This window comes from Zonotrichia albicollis, chromosome 10 (genome assembly GCF_047830755.1).
Source record: "Zonotrichia albicollis isolate bZonAlb1 chromosome 10, bZonAlb1.hap1, whole genome shotgun sequence".
Taxonomy (NCBI): Eukaryota; Metazoa; Chordata; class Aves; order Passeriformes; family Passerellidae; genus Zonotrichia; species Zonotrichia albicollis.
This window is the reverse complement of record NC_133828.1, coordinates 16,429,108-16,452,956: the sequence shown is the minus strand read 5'-3', so window position 1 is coordinate 16,452,956 and position 23,849 is coordinate 16,429,108. Positions and strand designations below refer to the sequence as shown.

General features: G+C 37.9%; 1 protein-coding gene across 5 annotated transcripts in view; it reads right to left on the bottom strand.

Annotated features, from left to right (window-relative positions):
* Window positions 1–830: 830 nt before the first annotated feature.
* Window positions 831–23,849, bottom strand: part of PMS1 (PMS1 homolog 1, mismatch repair system component) — a 43,976-nt gene continuing 20,957 nt past the window's right edge. For 3 of the 5 annotated variants that reach the window (XM_074548176.1, XM_074548173.1, XM_074548175.1), the window contains 8 exons: window positions 23,497–23,613; window positions 19,707–19,829; window positions 18,479–18,622; window positions 16,406–17,301; window positions 11,968–12,423; window positions 11,299–11,429; window positions 3,124–3,284; window positions 831–1,334 (listed from right to left, as the gene is read on the bottom strand). In XM_074548176.1, coding sequence (XP_074404277.1) covers window positions 1,143–1,334; window positions 3,124–3,284; window positions 11,299–11,429; window positions 11,968–12,423; window positions 16,406–17,301; window positions 18,479–18,622; window positions 19,707–19,829; window positions 23,497–23,613 — 2,220 coding nt within the window. In that variant the 3' untranslated portion in view covers window positions 831–1,142. The remainder of the gene's footprint in view (window positions 1,335–3,123; window positions 3,285–11,298; window positions 11,430–11,967; window positions 12,424–16,405; window positions 17,302–18,478; window positions 18,623–19,706; window positions 19,830–23,496; window positions 23,614–23,849) is intronic. The other 2 variants (XM_074548174.1, XM_074548172.1) reach the window with 2 other exon arrangements.

Sequence of the window (23,849 nt, the reverse complement as noted above, 5' to 3'; positions counted from 1 at the left end):
TTCAAACCCTACATTTGCTTGTCTGGTCCAACACTCCTGTCCACAAACTACCTTGCACTTGGGCCTTTCAGCAACCTTCAACCATTTACCCAGCAGCCACAGAAACACTACACAGCTAGGTCCTACCACGACATTTTCATAGTGCCAAGGTTTGCAAACAACAGCAGGGGATAAACAGGAATTTTCAGATGAACTTGAAACTTTTAAAACATACTCTTCCAGAGAAAAGGCATCTGCTGTGCACAGAAGGTCTAGGGGGTAGGTTTACAGAAGTAGGCCACTACTTGAAATAGAGGAGTAAACATTGTGTTCTGGTAGAAGAGAATGAACCAGTTTACCAAAATCAGTAGCTCTCTATATAGCAGACTATGCCCTAGTTATGCCACAATCTCCCTGAGGGAGGACAGTTTATGTTTCCCACCCCCAAACAGTTTGTGTATAGCACTGCACCAATAAACATCCATGGGCACCTGATTTCAGTGCTAACCTGTGCTCCTGTGACTCACATCCATTCTGCTTTCATGGAACTGGCCAATTTTTGTTGATTTTGTTGATTGTTTTAAACTTTTGTACTGTACTTTGGAGAACCATACTTCTATAAGTGTAGAATTTTTGGAGACTGGATACTAGGACTGTCAATACTCATTTACATGAGCTAAGAATTTCCAAATAGAAATACAACACCATAATAAGTGCATATGGCATAACTAACTATAATAACTGCATATGGCAATGCCATATTCAAATACTTACAGCTATCTGGCATTCCTTTGAATATTAAGAGTTGATGTCCTTAGTATAATAAACTTTGCCATGCTCTGATGAAAGCAACTTCTAACCACTTCACATCTAAAAAATTCTGACATACTGGTATTTCTTAAACCTGCAGCAATAAGAGAAGGAGGAAACCAGTTGAGAACATTTCTTTAATAAATTCTTTTTAAAAAAATAGTGGTGAGTTGTTTTTCTACAGTATTTTGTTCTGTTTTCAAATAGCATTTTTATTTAAATAAAGTCTTTAGGAGGTGAACATGTAACAATGAAAAGTCATTAAACAAAAGCTTTACACAAAACATACTGAAATTACAGAGTAGTGATCAAAATTAAGCAAGAGAAGTATGACCGCAAACAAAATGTTCCATTTACTGAATAATTTCCATGGAGTTGTGCTTGTCAACTTCTGGAATATCTGTTAGATGATGAAAAAAGGGACGACCATGAACACAGCCTTTATTTTCCTTTCCAAGCTGTTGCTTCATCCTGTAAATTGTGTTTTGCACATCTTCTTTTGACAAATGTAAGGGCAGCTGCCGAGCTAAACGCACTGCTTCTCCCTGTGCAAAGGAAAAACAAAACCAAAACCCCAGTAGTTTTAAAGTACCACTTTTTAGCACATCAGCCTGTAACTACCAGAAAGCAGGAATTAAAACCTCGCTGTTTAAAGGTCATCCTTTTCTGCTGCTGAATATTCCAAATCTCAGAAATCTAAATATAACTTTAAATATTTGTTATTGGTCAGTTCCTGACAGCTCTATAATGGAGGCATGCACAGTCAGCCCCCTGGTTATGTTTGCACTCTTTTAGCCTAATTTTGCAAGATGCTTTGTATATCCTGTTGTCACCAGCATCAGCTGTACATGTTTACCAGTTCATAAGACACATTTCACACCACAAACTTTAAAAGTATCATAAATTAATTCAAGCAGTCAGTAAGTTCAATTTGAAAAATACTACAGCAAAACTTCATAGATTAATTTGTATTTACTATGGTCTATTGCATCCACTTAACACTAGAAAGCGGAAGTGACTGCTGAAGTACCCACCCTCAAAGAACTAAGGAACTTCAAAAAGAAGTTTTGTTTCCTCCTCCAAGATGGGCCTCCCTGCCACTGCCTTCTCTTCTGTACCTAAGTCATGTTACCTGGACAGAAATGTATGTGGCACACAACCTCCCTTCATACTGTACAAACCTGAGCAGCATTCATAATGATTTCATCTAAAAAATCTCATTTTCTTTGTCTGACATTTTCTCCCACTCCTCCAAGTGGGAAAAAGATCACTGTGGACTGTTTCATACCCTGGAAGGCTGCTGCTTCAACCATTACCCCATGCTTTCTTCTGCATCTATCCACTGACAGCAAAAGCTGCAGACATGCTGCCTGCTCAAACATGAAATGAATTATTAAAGTAGTAATTCTGAACATGACAGTGAATGGCATTTCCAGTGTTTAGCCTCCCAGAATGGTAAAAAAAATCAGTGCTTATTTTTGAATAACAGCTTTTATAGTTATCTGGGGTTTTTTACAAACCATTCCTGTCTCAACACTGAACTTACCCCTTCTTTAAGCTTCTTTCCTGAGTGCATGAGAGTGGTTCAGTAGTACATAACAGAATCATTTGCTGCAAAGGCAGCTTACTACCCTCAAAAGATAGGGAAAGATTTGTGTAATAATAATTAAAAGATAAAACACATACTCTGTGTGTGTGTCTAGGTCCCAGTTTGAAGTAACCCAATTCATGTTATAAATGAGGCACGTTATAAAGGCCTAAGTAAGAAGAGACTTTACTTTGGTAACCTTTTTGAAAAGAATTGGAATTGAAGAGCATTAGTGAAACAGCTAGACAGGAAGTGATCACTACTACTGTTGGTTACTCCAGCTTTAACTAGTTCCACATCTATTAGCTGTCTCTGAAACTTCATGCCATTATTGTCTCTCTTTTGAGACATGGACATTTGGACAACTATTGGATGGACAATTTATTTATTTCCACAGAAAATATTTACATCAGTCACTGCCATTCTGTGGCAGTTTTGTATCCTAACATGGAGAAATGCCTTTCCAGTTAGAAAAGTGCCTTACAGAGGAAACACTTTGTGAAAATCACCTTTTGGCATGTGTTATATCACACTGGGTGACTGCTTTTGGGTATATCTTATGGAAGCATTTTGGTAAGGAATACACAACTCAGAGAGGATATGATACTCTCTTTTTCAAGTTCTAAACTTCTGTTTTGAACACAATGAAATTAATTAAAACACAAAGCTGAAGAAAGATTTTCAAGCTGTTTCAAGAATTATTACAAGTTTAGCGGGCTAATACAAAAAGAAAGCTTCTGTCTCACCTCCAAGTAATTTATCACTTTGAGAGGCCTACATTCATATACTTCCTTTGCATTTCTGTTAACTACTGCATTCAGAATTTCTTTCAAATCAGAAATTCCATAATATGGCAGACAATTTGCCATCCCTTCTATTTCCAGATGACTTTCTGCAGCCGAAACACCTGAAAATACAAAAACAAAACAGTAATTCATGCACTGCTTTGATTTCTATTCTATAGCAATTCGCAGAAAATTAAACTGATGCAAAGTAATTTAGTACTTTAGTCCAATACAATTAGGAAACTTTTTTGTTCCTCCCTTGGAATGAAAAGCATTTATTTGCACAATGTTTCATTATGATGATGTGTGTTTATTCACATCACAAATGTCTCAGCTTACATTAATCCAAATCCTAGCTGGCACCGTTTAATGCTTAAAACATTTGCAGCATTCCTAGTATTGAGCACAGCTTTAATTAAAGCTTCTGTGACTTTAATTAAACATACATAAAATTAAAGTTGAAGCTTGCAATAAAACACAATTTAGTTTGAAAAAATTAAAACAGTGTTGGCACTATTTCCTATGTAAGTGGTTTAAACATCTGTAGAGTTCAAATGTTATCATAACAAATTTGGATTCTATTGAAATAAAAAGCAGTTTTTTCTCCTACCATATCTGAGGAAAAACTCAAACCCATAAAACTGGAGGCTCTGTGACTGAGTGAGTTCATTTTATCATTCATATGGTATCACTGTTGGAGCAGGTAACACTCTGAGTAGGAATGATGAATAAAAAATTAAACAGCCTTTCTAACAGAGTATCTATTCAAGCATTGTGGTCTATATGATTTCCCTTCTTATTCACATTTCAGGAGAGAAAATTGATTGAAGTTGTTCTGATATAGCAACTTTTTTTCCAAGCCAGTTAGAAGCAAGTTCTCTGGTGGTCAGGCTCACACATTCTCATTCAGAATATCCTCTCATTCATGTTGTGTGCACAAAAACCTCAGCCCAACTTGCACAGCTACCTTTGCTTTTCTTCCCCTACAGGCCTAACAAGTACAAACTTTCACAAAGACACAGAAAAACTGAATTACTAATGAAAATAAATCCACTCTTGTGTAATGGCTCCAAGTAGGATAAATTACCTTCAGCTCAAGTCATAAATGGTTTTTGTAAAGTCAAAAGAGCTGGAGACAAATAGATTGCTCCAAGGTGGATTAAACTAACAAAATCTCACAAGGGATAATTTCTGTTCCTAATCCAAACAAAAACATGAAATATTTCAGAAGTGAGAGAAAATATATATGCATCATAAGTCAGCTAGATGTACTTTCATTACTGGTAGAATGAAGCTGAGTTATCCATGTCCAGGCACTATCTGACAGTCATTAAATAAGATGAACAGGATAACTGTGCAGGTTGAAACTTTTCCTAAATATGGGTGTGTCACTGGGTAAATAATGCTCTTGGGCCTCTTTAAGCTTTATGGCATGAGATACTTTGACCAGGGGGAATCTGATATAGGGAATAGCCCCTCATCCCCCCTCCCCCCAAAAATCACATAACCTTCTTCCAGCTATGTAATAAACACTGCTTTACATCTGAAACCTTATTTCATTTTTCACCCAGCATAGTCTTCCTTCCCTTTTTCAAGCTGCTTTTCCTGAATCACAGACAGCAAGCAGAGTCATATTTTTATATAATACTGTAAAACCTGTGTTCAGATTCAGCTTAAAGCAAAATGTTTAATTATATGAAAGTTTGCCAGATATAAAGGTGAGAAAAGAAGATGTACTATGTTAATATTTCCCCATGGGCAAGCCTGTCAGTAAAGGACAGGAGGAAAAGATAAAGTCTCTTTTTAAAATCTCCTTCAGCTATTTTCTCTTAATTTTTGTCCTATTTTTGATTTAATTACTGATTAGATTTGAGGAACTATTCCAGACCGTTTGATTATGCTGTTTCTCTCTAAAATTATAACTTAGTCTATTTGAAAACCTTTTAATAATTACCCCTCTATTTCCTACCAAAGACAGGACACAAACTTTTAAAAGTTTCAGGTATTTAGACATTCAGTTTATAAACCTGTATTTCCTGTACTTCCTTTTAAAATTTTATGACAGTGAGGTTCTGAATTTTCAAAACATTTCCTCCTATACTCTTCAGCTTCACCAACAGCCATTGCTCCATCTGCAAATTCTGACAGCCAGATCTGGCTCCACCATTTTCGTCTTTCATCTGAAAGTCAAAGTGGGCTTGAAAGAGTTTAACGTAAGAACAAACAATACAAACCCTGGCTAAGGGAGGTTTATTTCTTTGGTATTTCTGTTTATGTCCCACCCTCCTTTTCTGCTAATATTCTTTAAACTGCAAAGTAGCCCTGTTGCATGCTGATTAACAAGTATTCATCTGCAAGTCTCTGCAGGAACTCTGATATTGGCAACATTTGATGATTCAAGCAGATGTCCAAGCCTCAATGTACTTGTAAATTTTTGACAAAATATATATTAGGATTTTTGAGTATTCAAACAGCACTTCTCAAACAGTTGCCATAGTAGTTTCTCTGAAATACTTTGCAACTTCCAAGGAAAGTGTTTCCATGAACAAATAAACTAGCTTTCAAATGAGTAAAAATATGGATTTCTCATTGTTACAAATTTCCCCTTTCTCCTTCCAAACAAAGCATTTACAATCATCTTTGGATAATTCCTTCTTATGGCCAGGAAAAACTGTTCCCTTCCAGCTGCCACCTAGATTAGGTGACACTGTAACACTGTCTATCTCCCAGTCTATGGTCAAATCAAACTGAAATTAAATTGCAGCATGGTTTTGCACTGGTGGCTTACAAGAGCTGAGGCAGTTTATATCATCAAGAACAATGGGTTATTTACTTATTACTGCTCTCTGAGGCCTTTCTTTGGACATACCTGTGGTGACTGCATGAGTCAGACCATTCTACCCTAAAAGCCTGCCTTGGAGCATGGCCCAAGACTCAGCATTGATACAATACCAGCTAAGGTGTGTTCCTTGGTCTCAGTTCCTCTCCAGCCAAGAATTCCCATCTCTCTCTAGGCATTTGCCAAAGGCAAATGTCAGACAGATGTGCAGTGAAGGCACATATAATAAATACATCATAAGAAGAACTGGACAGAAAGTAATCCATCTTACTTCTTGAAGTGTTCCCTGCACGTAGGGGTCACTGTGAGCAAACAAATGCCTGGCAGGTCCCAGAACACTGAGTATTAAGTAATTTGCTTTATTAAGTAAAAGCAAACAGACTGCTCTCCCAAAGGTAGCATCACTTGAAGCCTCTGTAAGGCCAGAACATGAGGGGGTGGGAGGGCAGTGGAAGACAGACTGGAGCTCAGCGTCACAGCTTTGCAAATTACAACAACTGGCACATTCCACAAAGAAACCATTGATTTTGCCTAACTGACACACTGACAGCAAGAAGTGTTTTCTTGGCTATTTCACAACATGTTTTTCACTGTGAGCTATCCAGAGAAAAATCTGGTTGAATACTCCTTACACTGATGAGCAGTTAATATTAAGAGAAACAGAGAGACAATACAAAGATCTTAGCCTACCAAAAACATGAAGCAGATGAGACACTTCCAAAATCTAGGATACTTGGAACAACTTTGGCTGCAGTCATATAGTCTCTGAAGAGAGTAAAGGTAGATTACCTCTCTGTCTTCCAGCAAGAACACATTCAAATGGCAGACTTATCCTCAAATGAAACAATAGGCAAGCAAGGCCTCCAACTCCCAAACTCTTGCAAAAATTAACATCCAAAGGTGCCTTTGTGAAAAAGATGTTTAAGGAGCTTTCCCACCCAAACGGCAGAACAAGAACAAAACTCCATGTGGAACTGAGTTCCTTCCAGGAAGTAAGCAGCTAATTAGACCTTTCAAAAACCTACAAGGAGTAGTGTATCTCGTGCCACATGGTGTCATGGGGTTCAGAGCAAGGCCTGTGAGAAAGAATCCTGGTAAATTATGAAAGCAAATAAAGCTCAGAACTACTCCACTAGATAAAAGGTATTGGCCATTAAAGAACAGAATTTACTTCTATGAATTCCAAGCACTACAAGCAGATAATATTCAGTTACTCAGTATTAATGCCAAGATTAATGCAAGATTAATGAATGAGTTATTTTATTCCTATGAATGACACTGCTCCTAGTATGTCAACCAAGTAAGGAAAAATTAATACTTTCTGGGTGAGTTCTTTTTCAAGTAAGAAACCATAAGAATGAAAATCTTCATTAAAAGCCCCTCTGTGCACAAGCTAAGATTCTGAACTGCAAAGAAGCATTTCTAAAGAAGATCAGTTGATATGCAAACCTAATGCAACAAAGGAATTACTGGTCACCTTCCAAATAAAGGCAGCTCCTCAGGGTTTTTTTTAAATAAATAAGCAGTCAGTTCTGCAAAACACCCCAACACCACAAAGAAATAAGGTCCTATATTTAAATTTAAATCATTTTAGTAATGTCTAGAGAGGCTACCTGGAACAGAAGCTAGACAGAGTTAAAGGAATAAAGTAGGAATTTATTAAGAGACCTTCAAAGGATACACCTTGGGCAGTACAAGAGCCCAGCTGTGGCTCTAGCCAAGATGGATCCTGAGTCATGAGTTTTCACACTTTTATAAGTTTTAGTCCATTTAAATATTGGGGTTAATTGTTCAATTACAGTTTCAGGTTAAAAAGTCCCATTCTCCCAGATTCTTCTCCTCAATTTGCCATCGTTTACGCTTTTTGGGCCTGAAGCTGCAATGGTGTCCTTGGTTCCCAGGCTGGAAAAAGATTGTTTTGTCTGACTAAACTGCAAGGAGAACTTGCTCACACTTTATGTGAAGTTTAGAGTTACACACTAAGGCAGTACAGACTGTGAAAAATATGAAAGCTAAAACTTAAGGCACCAATAGTTTTCTAGGAAACTGTCCTAGTGGAGTGTGCAATACCAAAGGCAAAAGGTCCAGTGTTCCAAGTCAGCATCTGGGTATTATGAGTAGACTTAATATATGGTAATGAGCAGCAATACTCTGGTTGCTTCTCTTTGGTAGAAGAATATCTGTAAAGATTTAAACAAATAATCAATGCAACCTACTAGACTGACAGCCCTCTTAATAAACCACCATGGGTCAAGGAAGGCCTCTTCTATGATTAAAACATCTGAACGTCAAATTGGAGCAGCTACATTTCCTTTGCTCTTGTTTTGGGAGGTATCTTAGAGCTGTGATGGCATCACAGACTTATTTGTATGGATCAACAGAACAGCTTGTTATTTTTCAAAAAGAAATTACTAGAAATACCACTTGCACATTGAAATTCAAATCTTAATAAATCAATCAATTAATCAATCAATCAATCAATTTGCTTGTGATGTAAGAGGATCTCTCTGTCAGAAAAAAAATAAACTTTCTACTACAGAAAATAAAACTCTTTACTCAGGATGAAAAAGGAAGCCATGCATATTAACGAGTGCTAATAAGTGTCTGTTAATGAGAAATCAATCAGCAGTCAGAAAGGAATATCTACTATGACCATATCAGAACTGAAGTCCCAGAGGAAAACACAGACTTCTGAATATGCTGCATCAGACCCTGGCAGAGAGAAAGAGCTGATAGTTCAGATCAGCTGAGAAACAGCAAATACTAGGACTGATCCAATGAATCCAAAAAGTTAGGAAAAAATTAGTTACAAAGGTTGTGTGCACAGAGAATGGGATTTTGGTGTGCTCCCATGGATGCTGCTAAGGAGAAAGTCTCCAGTTACCGTGGGTTAGTGGCACATTTCCATTCTAGGACCTCTCCACAGCAAGCATCAACCACCGTGCAAAGTAGGAACCTCTGGCCCAAAAACCTGACAATATATCCTGAAGAAACATAACTTTTCTGAAGGAAATTCTAGTTCAAAAACATCAGGATGCCTCTCTTTCAGGATGTGTCTGAATTTCAAAAACCCCACAAAAACAGACAGTGAATACAGATAGTGAAAAAAGGTAATGCTTCTAATAAGGATTTTGAAAGATGTTTTATGAAACAAACTGGTTCTTTCAGATCCTACAAAATACTCAGGTCTGAGTGGGACAAATCACTCCTGATATGCAAGTCCCCTTCTGTAAAGATTATACAAGAATCTATGAATTAAATAACCTTACACTTCATAGTGAAATTCCCAGAGAAGGACACATCAGGAATTTTAAAAACTAATACCTGTGTGACTAAAAATCAACTCTAATAAGTATTTGTAGAAGGCAGTGTATTTCAGGGACAAGTTTAAGAAAAAGAGGAGAAGCTAATTAAGAAGAAATCCTCGTGTCAGTTGGAAAAAAGCTGGGAAAATGAAAGAAATTCCATTTGTTTGCTGGTATTTCTACCTTCATCTACAGTGGCATGCTCTTTTAATAAAAAAGGCTGTAACTGCTATAATGTCACCAGCAGAAGCTTATAAACATGACTGACAAGACTCATGTTATTAACTTTTCAGTCAATGTTATTAACTTTTCAGTCAAGTAGTTAAAATAGAAAAGTAAGACAAAGAACTGAATTAGATTCCCATTCTTTACTGGGCTATTCCTATGGTTCATCAACCTCCACAGTGCATACAAAGCACTTTCACTAACTGTAAACCAAACCAGAACAGTTTCCTTGAGGTTTCGTTTTCTTAAGTTTACATCTTAGGAACACAGGATGGGAAGACTATGTCCCAGTTACTGTGTCAAGTCCTTTGTAATTATTATAACAAAATATGTGGTTTAACCATGAGACATCTGCAGTACTACAAGACTGGTCAACAACTTTCTGTTGTTGCTTGGAAATAAACTAGAAATTAAACTCTTCATCCAGGATGAAAAATTATTTATCTACAAATTTTCACATTCAATTTATTCCCGTCTAGTTTACATTAACTAGATTTTGAGCAAATTTAGAATATCAGGAGGTAAAAAAAAGTTGGTGAGCAAAAGTGCTAAGCTACAATCCTTCTCTCCCATATTTGCCTAAGGACATATCATAGACCTCTTCAGCTTTTGATTTGCTTGTCTGAGTAAATCATGTAGGAGCAGCCTCTTACAGTACATGCTTTATTTCCCTAATCATTCACTCCATGATTATTATCAAGATTAATATCAGCACCTGTTCTTCTAAGGTGTTGGTATTTATGCAGAGATTTAGTCAGTCAGAAGGAAGTTTCCCTGTTTTTGCTGTGCATGATCCAGTAAGGAAAACAGCTTTGGCTCAGTTCTTCACAGGAGCCAGCCTCTGAGTGAAGGAGTTGGTCTACATCCCTTTTTTGTAGCTACCCTTAAAAGATCCCATATGTTACAGTACATCTGTCATCACTGTACATATGTGGGGATCTGTAACACATGAAGCTATAGCATTTCTAACAGCTCTTATGGCCAATCTTTTCCCTGAGCTGTCAGCTAGGTGCTACCCCCAAGGAAGCTTGCTTTTCTTGGAATTCTGCTACAGAATTCGTGATCTGCAGAACCTCCACTGGGTCACCCCTGTATTTGCAGCACATCCTAGAAAACATTCTTCAGAAAGATGTAAAGACCTTTGAATTCTCTTGATAAAGTAAAAAAAATCTTCTATGAAATACATTTTGCTGTGATCAACAGAGAGGTATTGAAAAGTATACTCCTTCAAAATGTATTCAAATCAAACTCTGAGAAAAGGTGTGGTGATCCTTTGACCATCTCTTTGCTGGCCCCTCTGGGCTCTGGGTTACAATTTTAATAGAAAAGTATGACATCAGCCAGGATCCAGCTCCTTACTGGATCTACTCAATGCTCAGCAGTACAAGAGTAGTCAGCTAAAGCACATACTTGCAGAAGGTGCCTGGGCTCAGGAATTCCTGTCAGTTTAACCTAAATTATATTAGAATGGCAATTAAGGATATGGGCATGGAGCATTTTGAGAAAAGAAGAAAGAATTGAGGAAAACATGCATTTCAGAGCATTCTTTGAAATACTATTTAAGTTTTCTCTTCAGTCATCAGTTTCCATTACTCAATGTTCTGTGGGGAAGATTACTTTCTCTTCCAATGGTAAGGAAAACAGAATGCTAGAGCTTTAAAAGACAAGGTAATGCAGAATAACATGATCCATATTAACAATAATTTAAATCACTAAATCATAGCAAGCAAGCTCCAATGCAACTAATAGATTTTAAAACCATCATACCTTCTATCACTTTTATCTGGAATCCATTTGCTACAAGCCTTGGATCTGACAAATAACCTGATCCATGGAAACTCTGGTAATTCTTCTGCATTTTATAAAGAGCAGCCATATACTGAGATCCACCAAGAAGACTGGAAAAAAAAATCCCCAAGTGTTAAAAAACCAACATCCCTTATGTGAAAATTGCAAGTGTGCAAAAACCACTGAAAAAGATATCAAGTGATAAGGAGTCATCAAGATTTTATAAAGTATTTTGGAAAAGCAATTGTTTAAATAAACAAAATGAGAACTATTCACTTATCTTAGTGAGGGGACTGAGCTTAGGCATACAGTAATAATAATTCTATCAGCCACTTCCTAATTCTTGGAGGAAAATCAGTTAAAGTTGTGAAAATGTGGAGAATTTAATTTTTTTCCAGGGGAGGAAATTTGTATTTGATGCACTACCAAGGAAACTGGTCAAAGATCATACTTATTTCAACTAGAATAAGACCAAGTGTGCTCAGTACTACAAGATCAAAGTATAAAACCCAAAACTCTGTTTTAATAGCTAAGTGAGTGCACAAATAAGCCCAGCATTAGCAAACAGGGCCTTGCCAGAGTTTACTATAAATAGTTATCAACCGATGTTTCAAGTAATATATACATTTTTGCTCAACAGTACTATACCTGTCTGTTAACACAATTGGATTGTCCAGTTTCTCTACTGGAAGCTTATGGTTCATCAATAATCTCTTACATAGCAGGGCCTCTTCCAGTCTATATGGATTCAGCAACTTGACATTTTTTTCAGTAGCAAGTATCCAGACATCAGGAAAACTCTGACGACGGATCAGGAAAAGCTCATGCTCATCTGAAACATTTCTCTCTTGTCTCTGAAGGTGACGTCTACAGAAACTCAGAGAAAAAGGCACTGGCACAATTTTCACAGGCTGTTCCAGTTTCCCCTTCTTTTCAATCTGGTTATGAAATATCTTGTCAAGCTTCTGCTGGTCAGATGCAGAACTCTTCAGCTTGGCTTTGTGTTTTTCTGCCTCCTTTGCTGGTCGGTGCATTGGCTGTGCATTGGCTTTCTTGACCTCTCTGTTGTACCGTTCCTGGTCCTTAGTGGCTTTTATTTCATAACTTGAAGGAGAAAACAAACCAGTAACATCAGCAGATGAAAAGCTCCAGACCTTAACCCCTAACACACTACAGCAGAAAGAAAGGTAACCATTTCAAGAGCCAAGAACCACATCCACGGTCCATTCAAGTACCCACATCAACATGCTGCCCACTGTGATGAAGATGGTGATGGTGCCTCTATTACATCACATCTTGAACAAAAGCTGGAAATTTTCCTTCATCAAGACAGCCAGCAAAACCTCAATTACTGTAAGGGAGAGGAACTATTACTCTAAGGAACAGAGTGCATCATACAAAGACCTACAGCAAGGTTCTTTTCACCTCAGTCCCTTGTTTAATTTACAGTCAAATACAGAGTTTTGGAAGGAGTTTTTAGTCACAGGCACATCCAGCTCAATTTACAAAGTAGTTTAAACTTCTAGAGCTCTACAGCCTCGCAGGGGAGGCCATGGGGCCAGCAGGACTTTGGAGTTTGAATAATTTCCCAAGCCCCAGGTCTTACTTACTTGAAAGCGTATTTGATTTCAAATGGCCTAAAATTAGCCAGATGAAGTGTAAGAATAGAGGATATGAATGATTATCCCAGAAATCTGTAAGTAATAATCAATCTTAAAAATTTTTCAAAAGCACTCAATAAAAAGCTAGTCCTAAATGCTGCCTAAATGGTTAAAACATTACTACATACTAAACCTCTACAACATGAATGGATTCTTAATGAGTTTATAAATGTCAGTGAGATAACTAAACTTTTATAGGTCCCAGGTTTATGCTTGTCTACTGCTTATGAATTTGACTTTCCTGAAAGCAAAGGTTGTGATTTGCTGAACTCCCTCTTTTTGCCCTTACTTGATATTCTGAATTCTAGAAGGTAATTCAAACCAGTCTAATCTTCAATTAAAACAAAACAAAAAAAAAGGCAGTACTATCATATGTTAGTATTGGAAATAAGTATTTTAGCTGGTCATATTTATTTATTGCTACTTGCTGGAACAGTTTGATTCAATTATGTGTATGCACGCTGGAAAATTAAGGTCAACAAAAGGGTCACCATTTGCAATTAATTATGATGTGCTAGCACTCACATATGGTACCAATATTTAGTTAACTAAAAAAGTCAGCTTAAATAGTTTCTTGCAATAAATCACGTCCTAGAAAATATGGAGCAAACATTAAGATAAAAAACATCTGCTCCATTTAAAATGAATGGATGAAATCACTTGAACAGATTTTTTTTTAATCCCAAATTCATTTACAGCTTTGACCAGATCAATAAATACTTTGTTTTGAATAGACCTAACTGTAATACAGGAAAATATTTAAGTGGAGGTGAATTGAGCCTTCAGTGATCACTGATAATCCAAATTGAAAACACTTCCAAACAAAGTCCAACTTGCCTGTCAGTTTAGGCTACCACCAGAAAAATTCTAGTCTTACAAACTTTGATTGTGAGCATCTTCCAGATTCATACACATCAATATCAGTGATTTGCCCAGAACCAAAGAAAAACTGCAGATTTACAAACTATGAGGGAAGAACACTTTTGCCTTTCTGAAAATCCTTCCATAGAGGAACATATAATCAACAAGTGCTACAAGAACAGCATTTCTCTGCTTTGTGAATTAAGACTGCGAATTCACGATCTTTTTCTAATGCTTCAAAACCTACAGACATGAAAATTTGCAAAACTGGATGTAAGCAGAGATTGGAAGAGTAGAACGAAGTCTACTTTCAAAGGCAGCTTTGGTTTAACCAGAAAAATGGACCAATGATATATTCTTTCCCCCTTGCAATGTAAACCCAAACAAAATAATAAGCATACTAAGAAACCCCTTTTAATGTATGTCCCTCAGCCCTTATAAGACAAATAATCTGAATTTGAGTATTAGTTGCAAACTCTGACAGCAAAGACCATGCTACCTGAAAAAATATTTCTCCCAAGGTACAAATCTACTCATGAAGAATTACTGCAGAGTGCTGACAAGGTGATTTGTTAGTCCCATGACAACATGTGCAACTTTGAACCTTTCCTACACCTTCAGGGTAACTACTCCTGCCACTGTTATGGCACTTAGAGTGATTTTTCCCACTCCCACCTGAGCCTGATATGCAGGAAATATGAAGGCCAGAAACACATGCAAGCTGTATTAAGTAAGAGGCGAGTGACTGCAAGGAATGAAATCCTTTGCAGAGCAGGGGGATATGTGATGCTGCCAGCATGGACATGCACGGAGCTTTCCTCCTCTATTATAACCTAAAGACCATAACATTTGACATTCCGGTTGTGTAATAAATGCTGGCTTGTTTTGGAAAGGCCATCCTGTGTCACTACGGGACATCTGGTGCTTGTACTACTCCCAAAAGGGATTTAAATTAATTGAGACCCGATGGAGGGGCCACAGAGAGAAACAGAGATGCTGAAACCACTGCACAAGGCAGGACTTTATCACAGAAGGATGAAGGAGTGGAGCCCAGGCAATGTGGGGTTGTGCCAGGATGATGCATGAAGTAGAGCTGTGGCACTCGGCTGCCCTGATGTATTTACATTTGTTGTTACCTCTAGGTGGCCCAATTTACCCAGAGTACCTGGAGGCAAGACTCGTGTTCTCTGCCACAAGTCCTTCTGGATTGCTGCTCTCCTCCTATTTGCTATCTCCTCCTATTTGCTATTCTCTGAGGCAATTTTTAGATCATAAATGTGGAAAGGTAAACCAAAGCTGGTATCTATAGATACAACTAGTGGTGAATTCTTCATCTCCTTCAACAGCCATGGGACTCAATTCTTCATATAAGGAAAATATTTATACACTGTGTGTAATATATTGCATTCAGTCCTACATATAAGGAAAACTTGATTACCAGAGAAGTCTCCTTCCTGAACTAATGCAAAGTTAATCTGTAGGCACACTCTTTAACATAACAGTTGTACCAGGAAAGCAACCATGAAATCTCAAAAGCTAAAGCAGAGCAAATTAAAATTTTCTGAAACAGCTGGCAGAACCTTTTGTTTCATTTCATTAAAAGCATAAATATAATTGGAGTAGATTTCTACTATTACATTAATATTTCTGCTTATGCAGAGATGGACAAAACACTTTCTCACATGTATGGGTTTGTGACCACGGCATGTTGCTTGCATAGTAAACTTTAAATTAGGTAAACCAGAAGCTAGGTGAAAAGGTTTCACTTAACTCTGATACAGCTAACATTCACAACAATGCAGATGACTTATTAAAATATTTCCTTTTCTTGCAAATGGACTTCAAAAACTCAGTGACAATTCATTTTAGAAAAACATGGAATTTAGCTATTCAGACTGTGATCTAGGAAGAGACTTAGTCTTGTTTGAAACAGATTAAAATCTGGACTGTGCTATAGTCTCTGAACCAGCAATGGAATAGCTGGTTAGGGGGAAAAGTAATTCCTTGTGTCATTTGACTGGGTTTTACAAATACAATTCTGAGATAGCCTTGGCTGAGATACAAATTAAATTTAGAGGAATGGAATTTACCCAGTGTTCGAGTACCAAAGTTCCTAAAAAAGAACTCTCCCTTTACAGTAATAAAAGTTGAAAAATCTCTGAAGAACTCTACAGCGCCTCATCCATCACCGTGCTGGTTTTCAAGGACAATGCACTGGGAGTGATACTGTAAAGGCTGCCCCTAGAAGCCTGTAGGACTCAAACAGTCAGTTTCTTGCCTGTTATTTTAAATAACTGTTCAGCAGAAATGTCCCTAACTACTGCTGTCCGTAATCCAGCTGCTGCACAGCACAGTGGCAGAAGGAGTAATTCCAATCTGCACTGCACAACTGCACACAGCAAAACACAACTCTGATGTCAAACAATACTGATCCTGATCCTGAGAAGTTAAAATTCATTATCTACTTTTTCATAAATAACTGGAATGTTGCAATTTCTTTAATTCATTGCAAGGAACTCTTTGGTAGCTTCCAGATTCAGAAGCAAGACACAGCCTGAACTTACTTCTGTTTTTCCTCTTCATTCAAATTCTTCCACTGCTCTTCAATTGTCAGCAGGATGTCATTCATGCTGGTCTTTGGATTATCATCTATCAATTTTGGACGACACTCATGTGTGAAAAATTCAAATGCAGACTTTGGTTTCTTTATTATTTTGCTATTAATTAAGTCATAAGCTGTCACACGTCCAAATTTTTCACTTATCACATTTTTTTTCTTTATGCTTTGATCTGAGCTTTGTGGATCACTGCTTTTTTCACCAGTGTATTCATTTTGCTTATTAACTGTCCCTCCAGCTCCAGGAATCAAGATCTTAACAGGTTCCATCTTGTCTCCCAGAATGTCTTTAAATGCACTTCCCATACTCCAACTATCAGCAGAGATCTCAGGTAAGTCCTTAGGGACTAAGGCTTCCTCATTTTTATCTATTTTGTCAATAGTATCAGAGCTCTCAACATGCTCATTGTCTTTTTTAGACTCGGGGTCCACAGGAACACTATTACTTTGAATATCAGCCATATTCTGTCCATTCTGTTCCTCCTCACGCAATAAATTTAAGGAATTGTCTGGAAAGGCATCACTCTTAGAAATCTCTCTTTTGTCCAGGCAACTGTGTACATTATCACCACTAAATATCTGATGATTTAAGCAGATCTCTGTGTTTTTTCCTGCTTGACAGTTTTGCACATCACTGCTGAGTGAAAGGAATGAAGTATGAGCATGTAGCTCATCATTTCCAGATGGTCCCATTTCATTAACAGCCACATCTGTTTGGTCTGTTCTATGAACAAACATGTCTTCTGAGGTAACATCTGTTTTATTACTTTCACCAGGGACTGCAGCAGGTAGTGGCCCATACAGTGATTTCAACACATTTTCAACTGCAAGCAAGACAGATTCCTGGAAAAAAAAAAAAAAGTAAACACAGAAACACAAGTGCACCTGAAAATGTAACTGTCAGATACCAAGAATATGGAACAATATGCAAAGTGCTCTTATTTGGAATAATCTTTAGACACGTCTGGGCAGATCATTGCATTTCAGTTGTTCACACATTCCAAAAGATTCTGAACTGGACACTTTCAGCTTCAAATATTTTGTGACATTCTGCTTCACTAGTTTACCCTGCTATCACAGAGCAAATTAAATACCTTTGTTATAACAGGGTTTTGACTTCTTAAACCAGTATCGTGTAAAGTTATTCCTACCTTCTATGGAGTTAGAAGTTTACAGCCAAAACAGGTGCACAGCAACATCCAATTTCATGTGGATGTGCTTTCATGGTCCATGTTTCCAATTCAGCTTTGCACCATGTGGTAGAAATGAGCAAGATAAAAACCCAAACCCATAAAATATAAAAATTAAAAAAAAAAAAGAAAAAGAAAAGAGAGAAAAGAAACTCCAACCCTTTTTCTAATGCCAAGGAAAAACTAGAACAAATGTAAAAATGCTGTATATTAATTTTCATACAATTGACTCTTATCAGACAGGACATTTGCAAGAATCACGCAGACAAATACAAAAGGTTTTTATGAATAAGAGGATTAACATACTGGTGTGACTACCTATATTCACTTTGAATAAGCACATTAATAACCACCAATGCAACCTCTCTAATTTTTGTGGCACTTAATTGATGTCACCAATAATATGTCACACATAGTGACAAAATAGTGCTTTGATGAGAAATCAACTCCCCTCCTGCCCATCCTCACCTTACTGGTGGTGTTTAAACAGTGATTACTTGGTTTAAATATGAAATTTATACAGGGGCACATAACATAATTCCACTTAGCTTCTCTCCCTGTAAAGCCATCTGAAACCAAAGTGGTACATGCATAAATCTGACAGCATCAAAACCTTTTAAATGAACTGGGAAACTAATTTTGAAGAATCCCCCAGTTAGCCTGTGCTTTTTGTTCAAAACAGTGCTCTGACAAAGGCAAGCTGTCATGTAACTAAAAAAACCCCAAAAACCCAGTGACAGTGTTTATGTTTGAACATTCTGGTAGTTCCAAGGCCCTTATCATGCTTATGTAAGGACTGACAACTCAGAAACAGAACAAATCTTAATTACCTTATAATGCAGCATAACTTGTGTTTTATCAGGTGTTATATTCACATCCACAGCAGAGGCAGGTACAGTAATATTCAAAAAGAAAACAGGATACAAACGAGTACAGTCCTTTTGTGTCACCTGACTGTAGTACTGTCGAATTAACTAGAGATGGATGTAATAAAGAGACGTCAGTAAAGGTAATAAAATAGACAAAAATGCACAGAAACAAAATCTGACATTATAAAAGCACAACTGGTTTGCTGGTTTTGTCCATTTTTCAACTTAAAGAAATGCTTAAAAGGTCCTCATTTCATGTATGCCAGAATAATCACCAAAAGGCCAGTTCCTGGTGGCTTCCATGCCTTCATAGCATGGAGGTAAACGTGATATATAGCCTATTTTCCATGCAGGGCACTGCATTTTTACTTTGTGTGCTGGATCCCACCTTGAATCCAGGCTTCCCTGCTCTTGTTTAGGAACCATCTCTGTCATGGGACTCAAACTAAGCTTTAAACTCCCAGAAGAGCCAGGCACATCAAATAATACATGGAGATGGATTACCCTTATTCAGCATTTAACACACCAACACAAGTTCAGGGTTTACATACACAGAGCTTTGCCTGCCAATTGAAAACTCTCGTTGTGCCCACTTTAAAACCTGCAGGAACACTTTGGCATAAGCATGATTTTCTTCCCTGGTGATGACAAGGATTAGGACAGCAAGGCTGCTCCAAGTGAAGTGCTGCAAGGTTCAGTAGTGAGAGAAACCCAAGAGTATCAAATTCTGCCTACACTATGCCTAGCTGTAGCCAATGCTGCTGCACTATCACTTTCATTTCTACCCAATGCACACAAAATTTAAAGGGAAAGCATGGGTGTTTGCTTGGTAAGCCCACAGCTGGAAGTGGACAAAATCAAAATTCCCTTATGGGAAATTGCACAGGTGATTTCTACAGGCTAATACAAAGAATCAACTGTTCTGGTATCTTGCATAGAGCATCTGAAATTAATTTTAAACAGCCAAAATGACCAAACCTCCAGTTCTGTGGTCTGACTGCAGCAATAGAACTGAGGCACCAGCAGTGTCAGACTTTTGGAAGGGCTTTCTATTGTAAATGCTAGTATTTTCACCTGTAATACTTCAAACTGTTGCATGGGGGGAAAAAAAGTTGCAGATTGCTTAGGTGTCTCTGTCCTCAAAGAAATCACATTTCTATTCCTTGAATTAAAAGCTAGAGAATGTTACCTTCAGTATTTCCTTCTGAAGAACCGGACGATTATTTATAAAAATGAAACTCCTTTCTGAACTTGAAAGGCTTGTCAAAGAAGTGTCTGACTCAGCTTTTGGGAGAAATCCAGAAAGATTTATCTACAATGATAAAAAAATACAGTGCAAAAATCTTTTAAAGAACCCAAAATGTTTTTTTATAAAGGTGAGACAGTAAAACAAAATTGTATGGGAGTCCAAGTCATTCATATGCATGCACTGCTTCTCGACAGCTACAATAGACAAAGATAAAGGCAGTTAGAGGAAAAAAAAATAGGCTGAGAAAGATGGGATTGTATCTATTTCCCTTGGTCAGTTTACTGACATATGCCCCATTTGGACTGCCAGTTGCAGCAGGATGCTGCCTGGAGCTGAGGCTGTGGAGAGCCAGGCCAGCAGCTCTTGGCTTGCTGACTGTGGGGTTGCCAACCTAAGCCCTGTCCAAGCCAAAGGCACAGAGTGCTGCCCAACCTGGCCAGGGCAGCAGTGAACCAGCCCTACAGGGAAAGCCCAAAACACACAATCCCTCCTTCTCTATGCACAGAGCACCTTAAATAGCCTGTCACAGGGCATTTATTCAGGGCACCTAAATTTACCTACGCCACCTGTATCCAAATCATCTGACTCTCAAGAGTGCTGAGCACCCACGATTCACAGGCTGCAGCAGAACCTGTGAGCACAGCACTGCCAGGGAGCCTTGGAAACAGCACATGATTTGTGTACCTAACATGAACTCCAAGTTTTAAGATTTTTCTGTTGAGATTCTTTACCAGGTTTTTCAGGTCAAAATAAGGCCGATGACTAGTTCTGCTTGTCCCATCTCTTCCCCCTCTCCCTCACTAAGCAACTTTGAGACTGTTGGATGGATTTCAAATCAATCTGATAAAGAAGCAGAAATCCCAAAGATGTATTTCCACAATCCCTGTGATAACTGACAGCTGTTTGGAGAGAACAGCCTCAAGATAATGACTTTATTAAAGAAAAGGCAATTGTAACTTTTCAAAAGCCAGGAACAGCAGCATGCAATAACTGACATCCTGGGCAGCCCACATCCTGCCCCACACATTTCCCTTCTCCACCTGCCCAAACAAGCAGGTGAAAGAACACTGGGGCAGCATGAGGATTTCGGAGATATGAGAAAGTCTGGAGAATGTTCTGGTAGCAGGGTGGATCACTGAGCATAGAAATGAGTCCTCATAAGCTCTGCTTTTGGCAGAACCCCTTGTATCTGCTAAAATCCAAATTATCATGCATTTGAAATGGAATTTAAGATCCATGGGACTTGGCCTATCCTTCCCATTCATCTACGTCATGCAGCTCTCTGCTCATGTGCTCCCTTATTCCCTCCTGACCTTGGAGCAAGCATTCTGTGCTAAAGCTGGCGTGTTCTGGTCAGCAACGTCGCAAAGAACCAAACACCACTGGTCAAATTAAAGAGGTGTCAAGTATCTGTTGGATGATTATCAGAAAACAACATGCAGCACTTTGAGATTTTATTCTGCAGCTTTAGCACATCCTCCCTCAATGTTCCTCCTCTGCACTTCTTTTTCTAATTCACAAATATTTGTATTGAGTCTTTCACTTCCAACAATATTTTTATATACAGAAAATGTTAAAACAAAACTGAAAGTCTCTAAATAACTCATTTAACAAGTTGCCAGATTTAGAAATGGCTGACTGCTGTTACTATTTACAGCCATGTAGAATATCAGTATGCTCATTAAAAGTTATCTACAATTTACAATAATAGTCTTAGTAGAATTTTCATATATGAAAGTATATGAAGTATGAAGACAAAATTACAGACACTGGAAAATATTAATGAAACTTTGATTTCATACTACAGCAACTGTTTTCAAATTAATATTTTAATAAAAACTACAACTTCTATATTCATTAAAATATATCTGTGACAAGTGGACAGCAGAACGCCTTTCTTCCCAGTGGCACATGTAGCTGCTAAATATAACCATCATAGGAAAAGAAGACAATAGGGAAATTTCCTGTGTGAAAGTTTTCAGCCCACATAAATCTATCCATTTACAAGACTGGGGATCTGAAAAGTTTAAGAAGTTGTGTTAGTTCTTTATTTCTTGGTTTTCTTTTTATTTTACACATAGCTCCTGAATTTGCATGCTTCAAAGCTAATTTGAAATGTGTTCCTGTTTCATTCAGTGCCCATAATGGAGATATTTTCAAGAAGTCCAGTCTTTAAAATCCCTGGATCACTTGTTGAAGAAGTTTTAACTCTGCAGTAAGGAACAGCAAGATAAGTTTTGTCTTCAGAGCAGACTTTGCAGCAAAGGAGCATGCAGCTACACAATGAACAAACAGGAGTTAAAAGAACTAAAGAGCTGCCCTCTGGTCTGTGTAGCAAACGAGACAGACTGAATGGGAAGGAAAAAAAGCAGTATATGCCCTGCCTTTAAATACCTATTCCAATACCTGCACACAAGGGAGGAAAAAATGATTACACAGGCAACTTAACTCTGCCACTCCAGTAGTGTTTGGCTGCCTAGTTTAGAAATGCCCACAGTTTCTGAACGTCAACATTGTGCATGGATCACTTATACACCTATAAATGATGCACATGGTATTTTACACACTATTTAGAGACAGAGAGAGAGATGGAATGTTCTCCAACTTCTATTCAAGGAATATGGATGCCTCACGATATAGCAGAGAAGTAATGTGAGAACCTAAGTGCCTCCTCCAAGCTAGTCCCTTCTAGATACCCCCTTATCTTCCCTTTGGAGCCCCCTGCACGTGTCCTGGGGGCACATCCAAGCTACATTCAGGTGAGAATAGCTCTGGATGTTCAGTTCAGATATAAACAAATGAAACTTTGTAAAGTACAAGTGTTCCCCTCATTCTACTGGATGTATAAAAGCACTCTGGCAAACTCAAGATTTAAGTCTGAATACTGCTATTAAGCTGCACATATAAACAGTGAGACCTTAAAGCCTGAATAATATTATTGAGCACCATGCTGAATGCAGCATTGGGGAGTTGTGTCTAAGAGCCATTGTGACTTTACAGTGATTCATCTCATCCTGTCAAGGTTTATCACCACATGATACAGGAAAATGCAGCTTACAAGGTTCAAAGGTAGCAAGATTCCCCTTTAATAAAAAATTTCTCAAAAAAAAAAATAAAAGAAGGAAGCAGAGTAAAAAATTTTTGAAAACATTAGATGAAGGAGGGTATCATGGGTAATTCCTTCATTTTCAGAAGGGGAAAAAGAAGCCAAAAACACAGAATTTTTTGAAAACTATGAAGTGTTTAGTTGAAATACGTGTTTGGTGGAAGTTGTACATAACTTGTCCTTCTAAGTATGTGCTTCTTTCACTGCTCAGGTGCCCCCACTGAAATTGAGGGAATACTCTTTAGAGTACAAGGCTAAGAGGCCACGAAGATGAGAACCATCTAAATGCTCAGATATTAATGAGAGCACAACCTGCCTGTGGGCCAGGAATCCCAACTGAGACAGCTCTGAGCAATCAGCAATTCTGCATTTGTCATCACAACTGTTTTTACTGCCATTTGATCAGTGCCACATGAGTCCTGACGAGGTGATTCTTGGAGTGGATTTTCAATCACCAAACCAATTAATTTTGCGGAGAGGACAGTAATAGAATCATATGCATTAATCAGATGTCAGTCTGGAGACACACCTTCTTTTTCGAAGTCTCCTTCTTTTTGAGTATTTCCTTAGCTCTCTTCATTGACAGACCTGAAGTGAATTTGGGAGAAGGAAGTTAAAACTCACCTCAGGATATTCGCAGCAGTGTTGAAAAGGTACCATACTGCTCATAACGGCTGTTCCCAGAACTGACATACAGGCCATTTTGTGATCTGATACCCTGGTCTTCTGCCAAATAACTGCCTGAAACAAATGGCACAGAGTCAAATTTTTGACATTATATTTGTTGAACTCATGTCATGTCTATGAACATGCATATGCAACTGCACACACACTGTATATGTAACATTCTGTACCTTGACCCTCTGAAAATCACAACTTTCAGCGCTAACAGACTCGATATGGTACCTTTTGACACGTCTTCTCATATTCTGTTACTTATTTAGACACATAGCAATTGGAAAACTAAGCAATGCTTG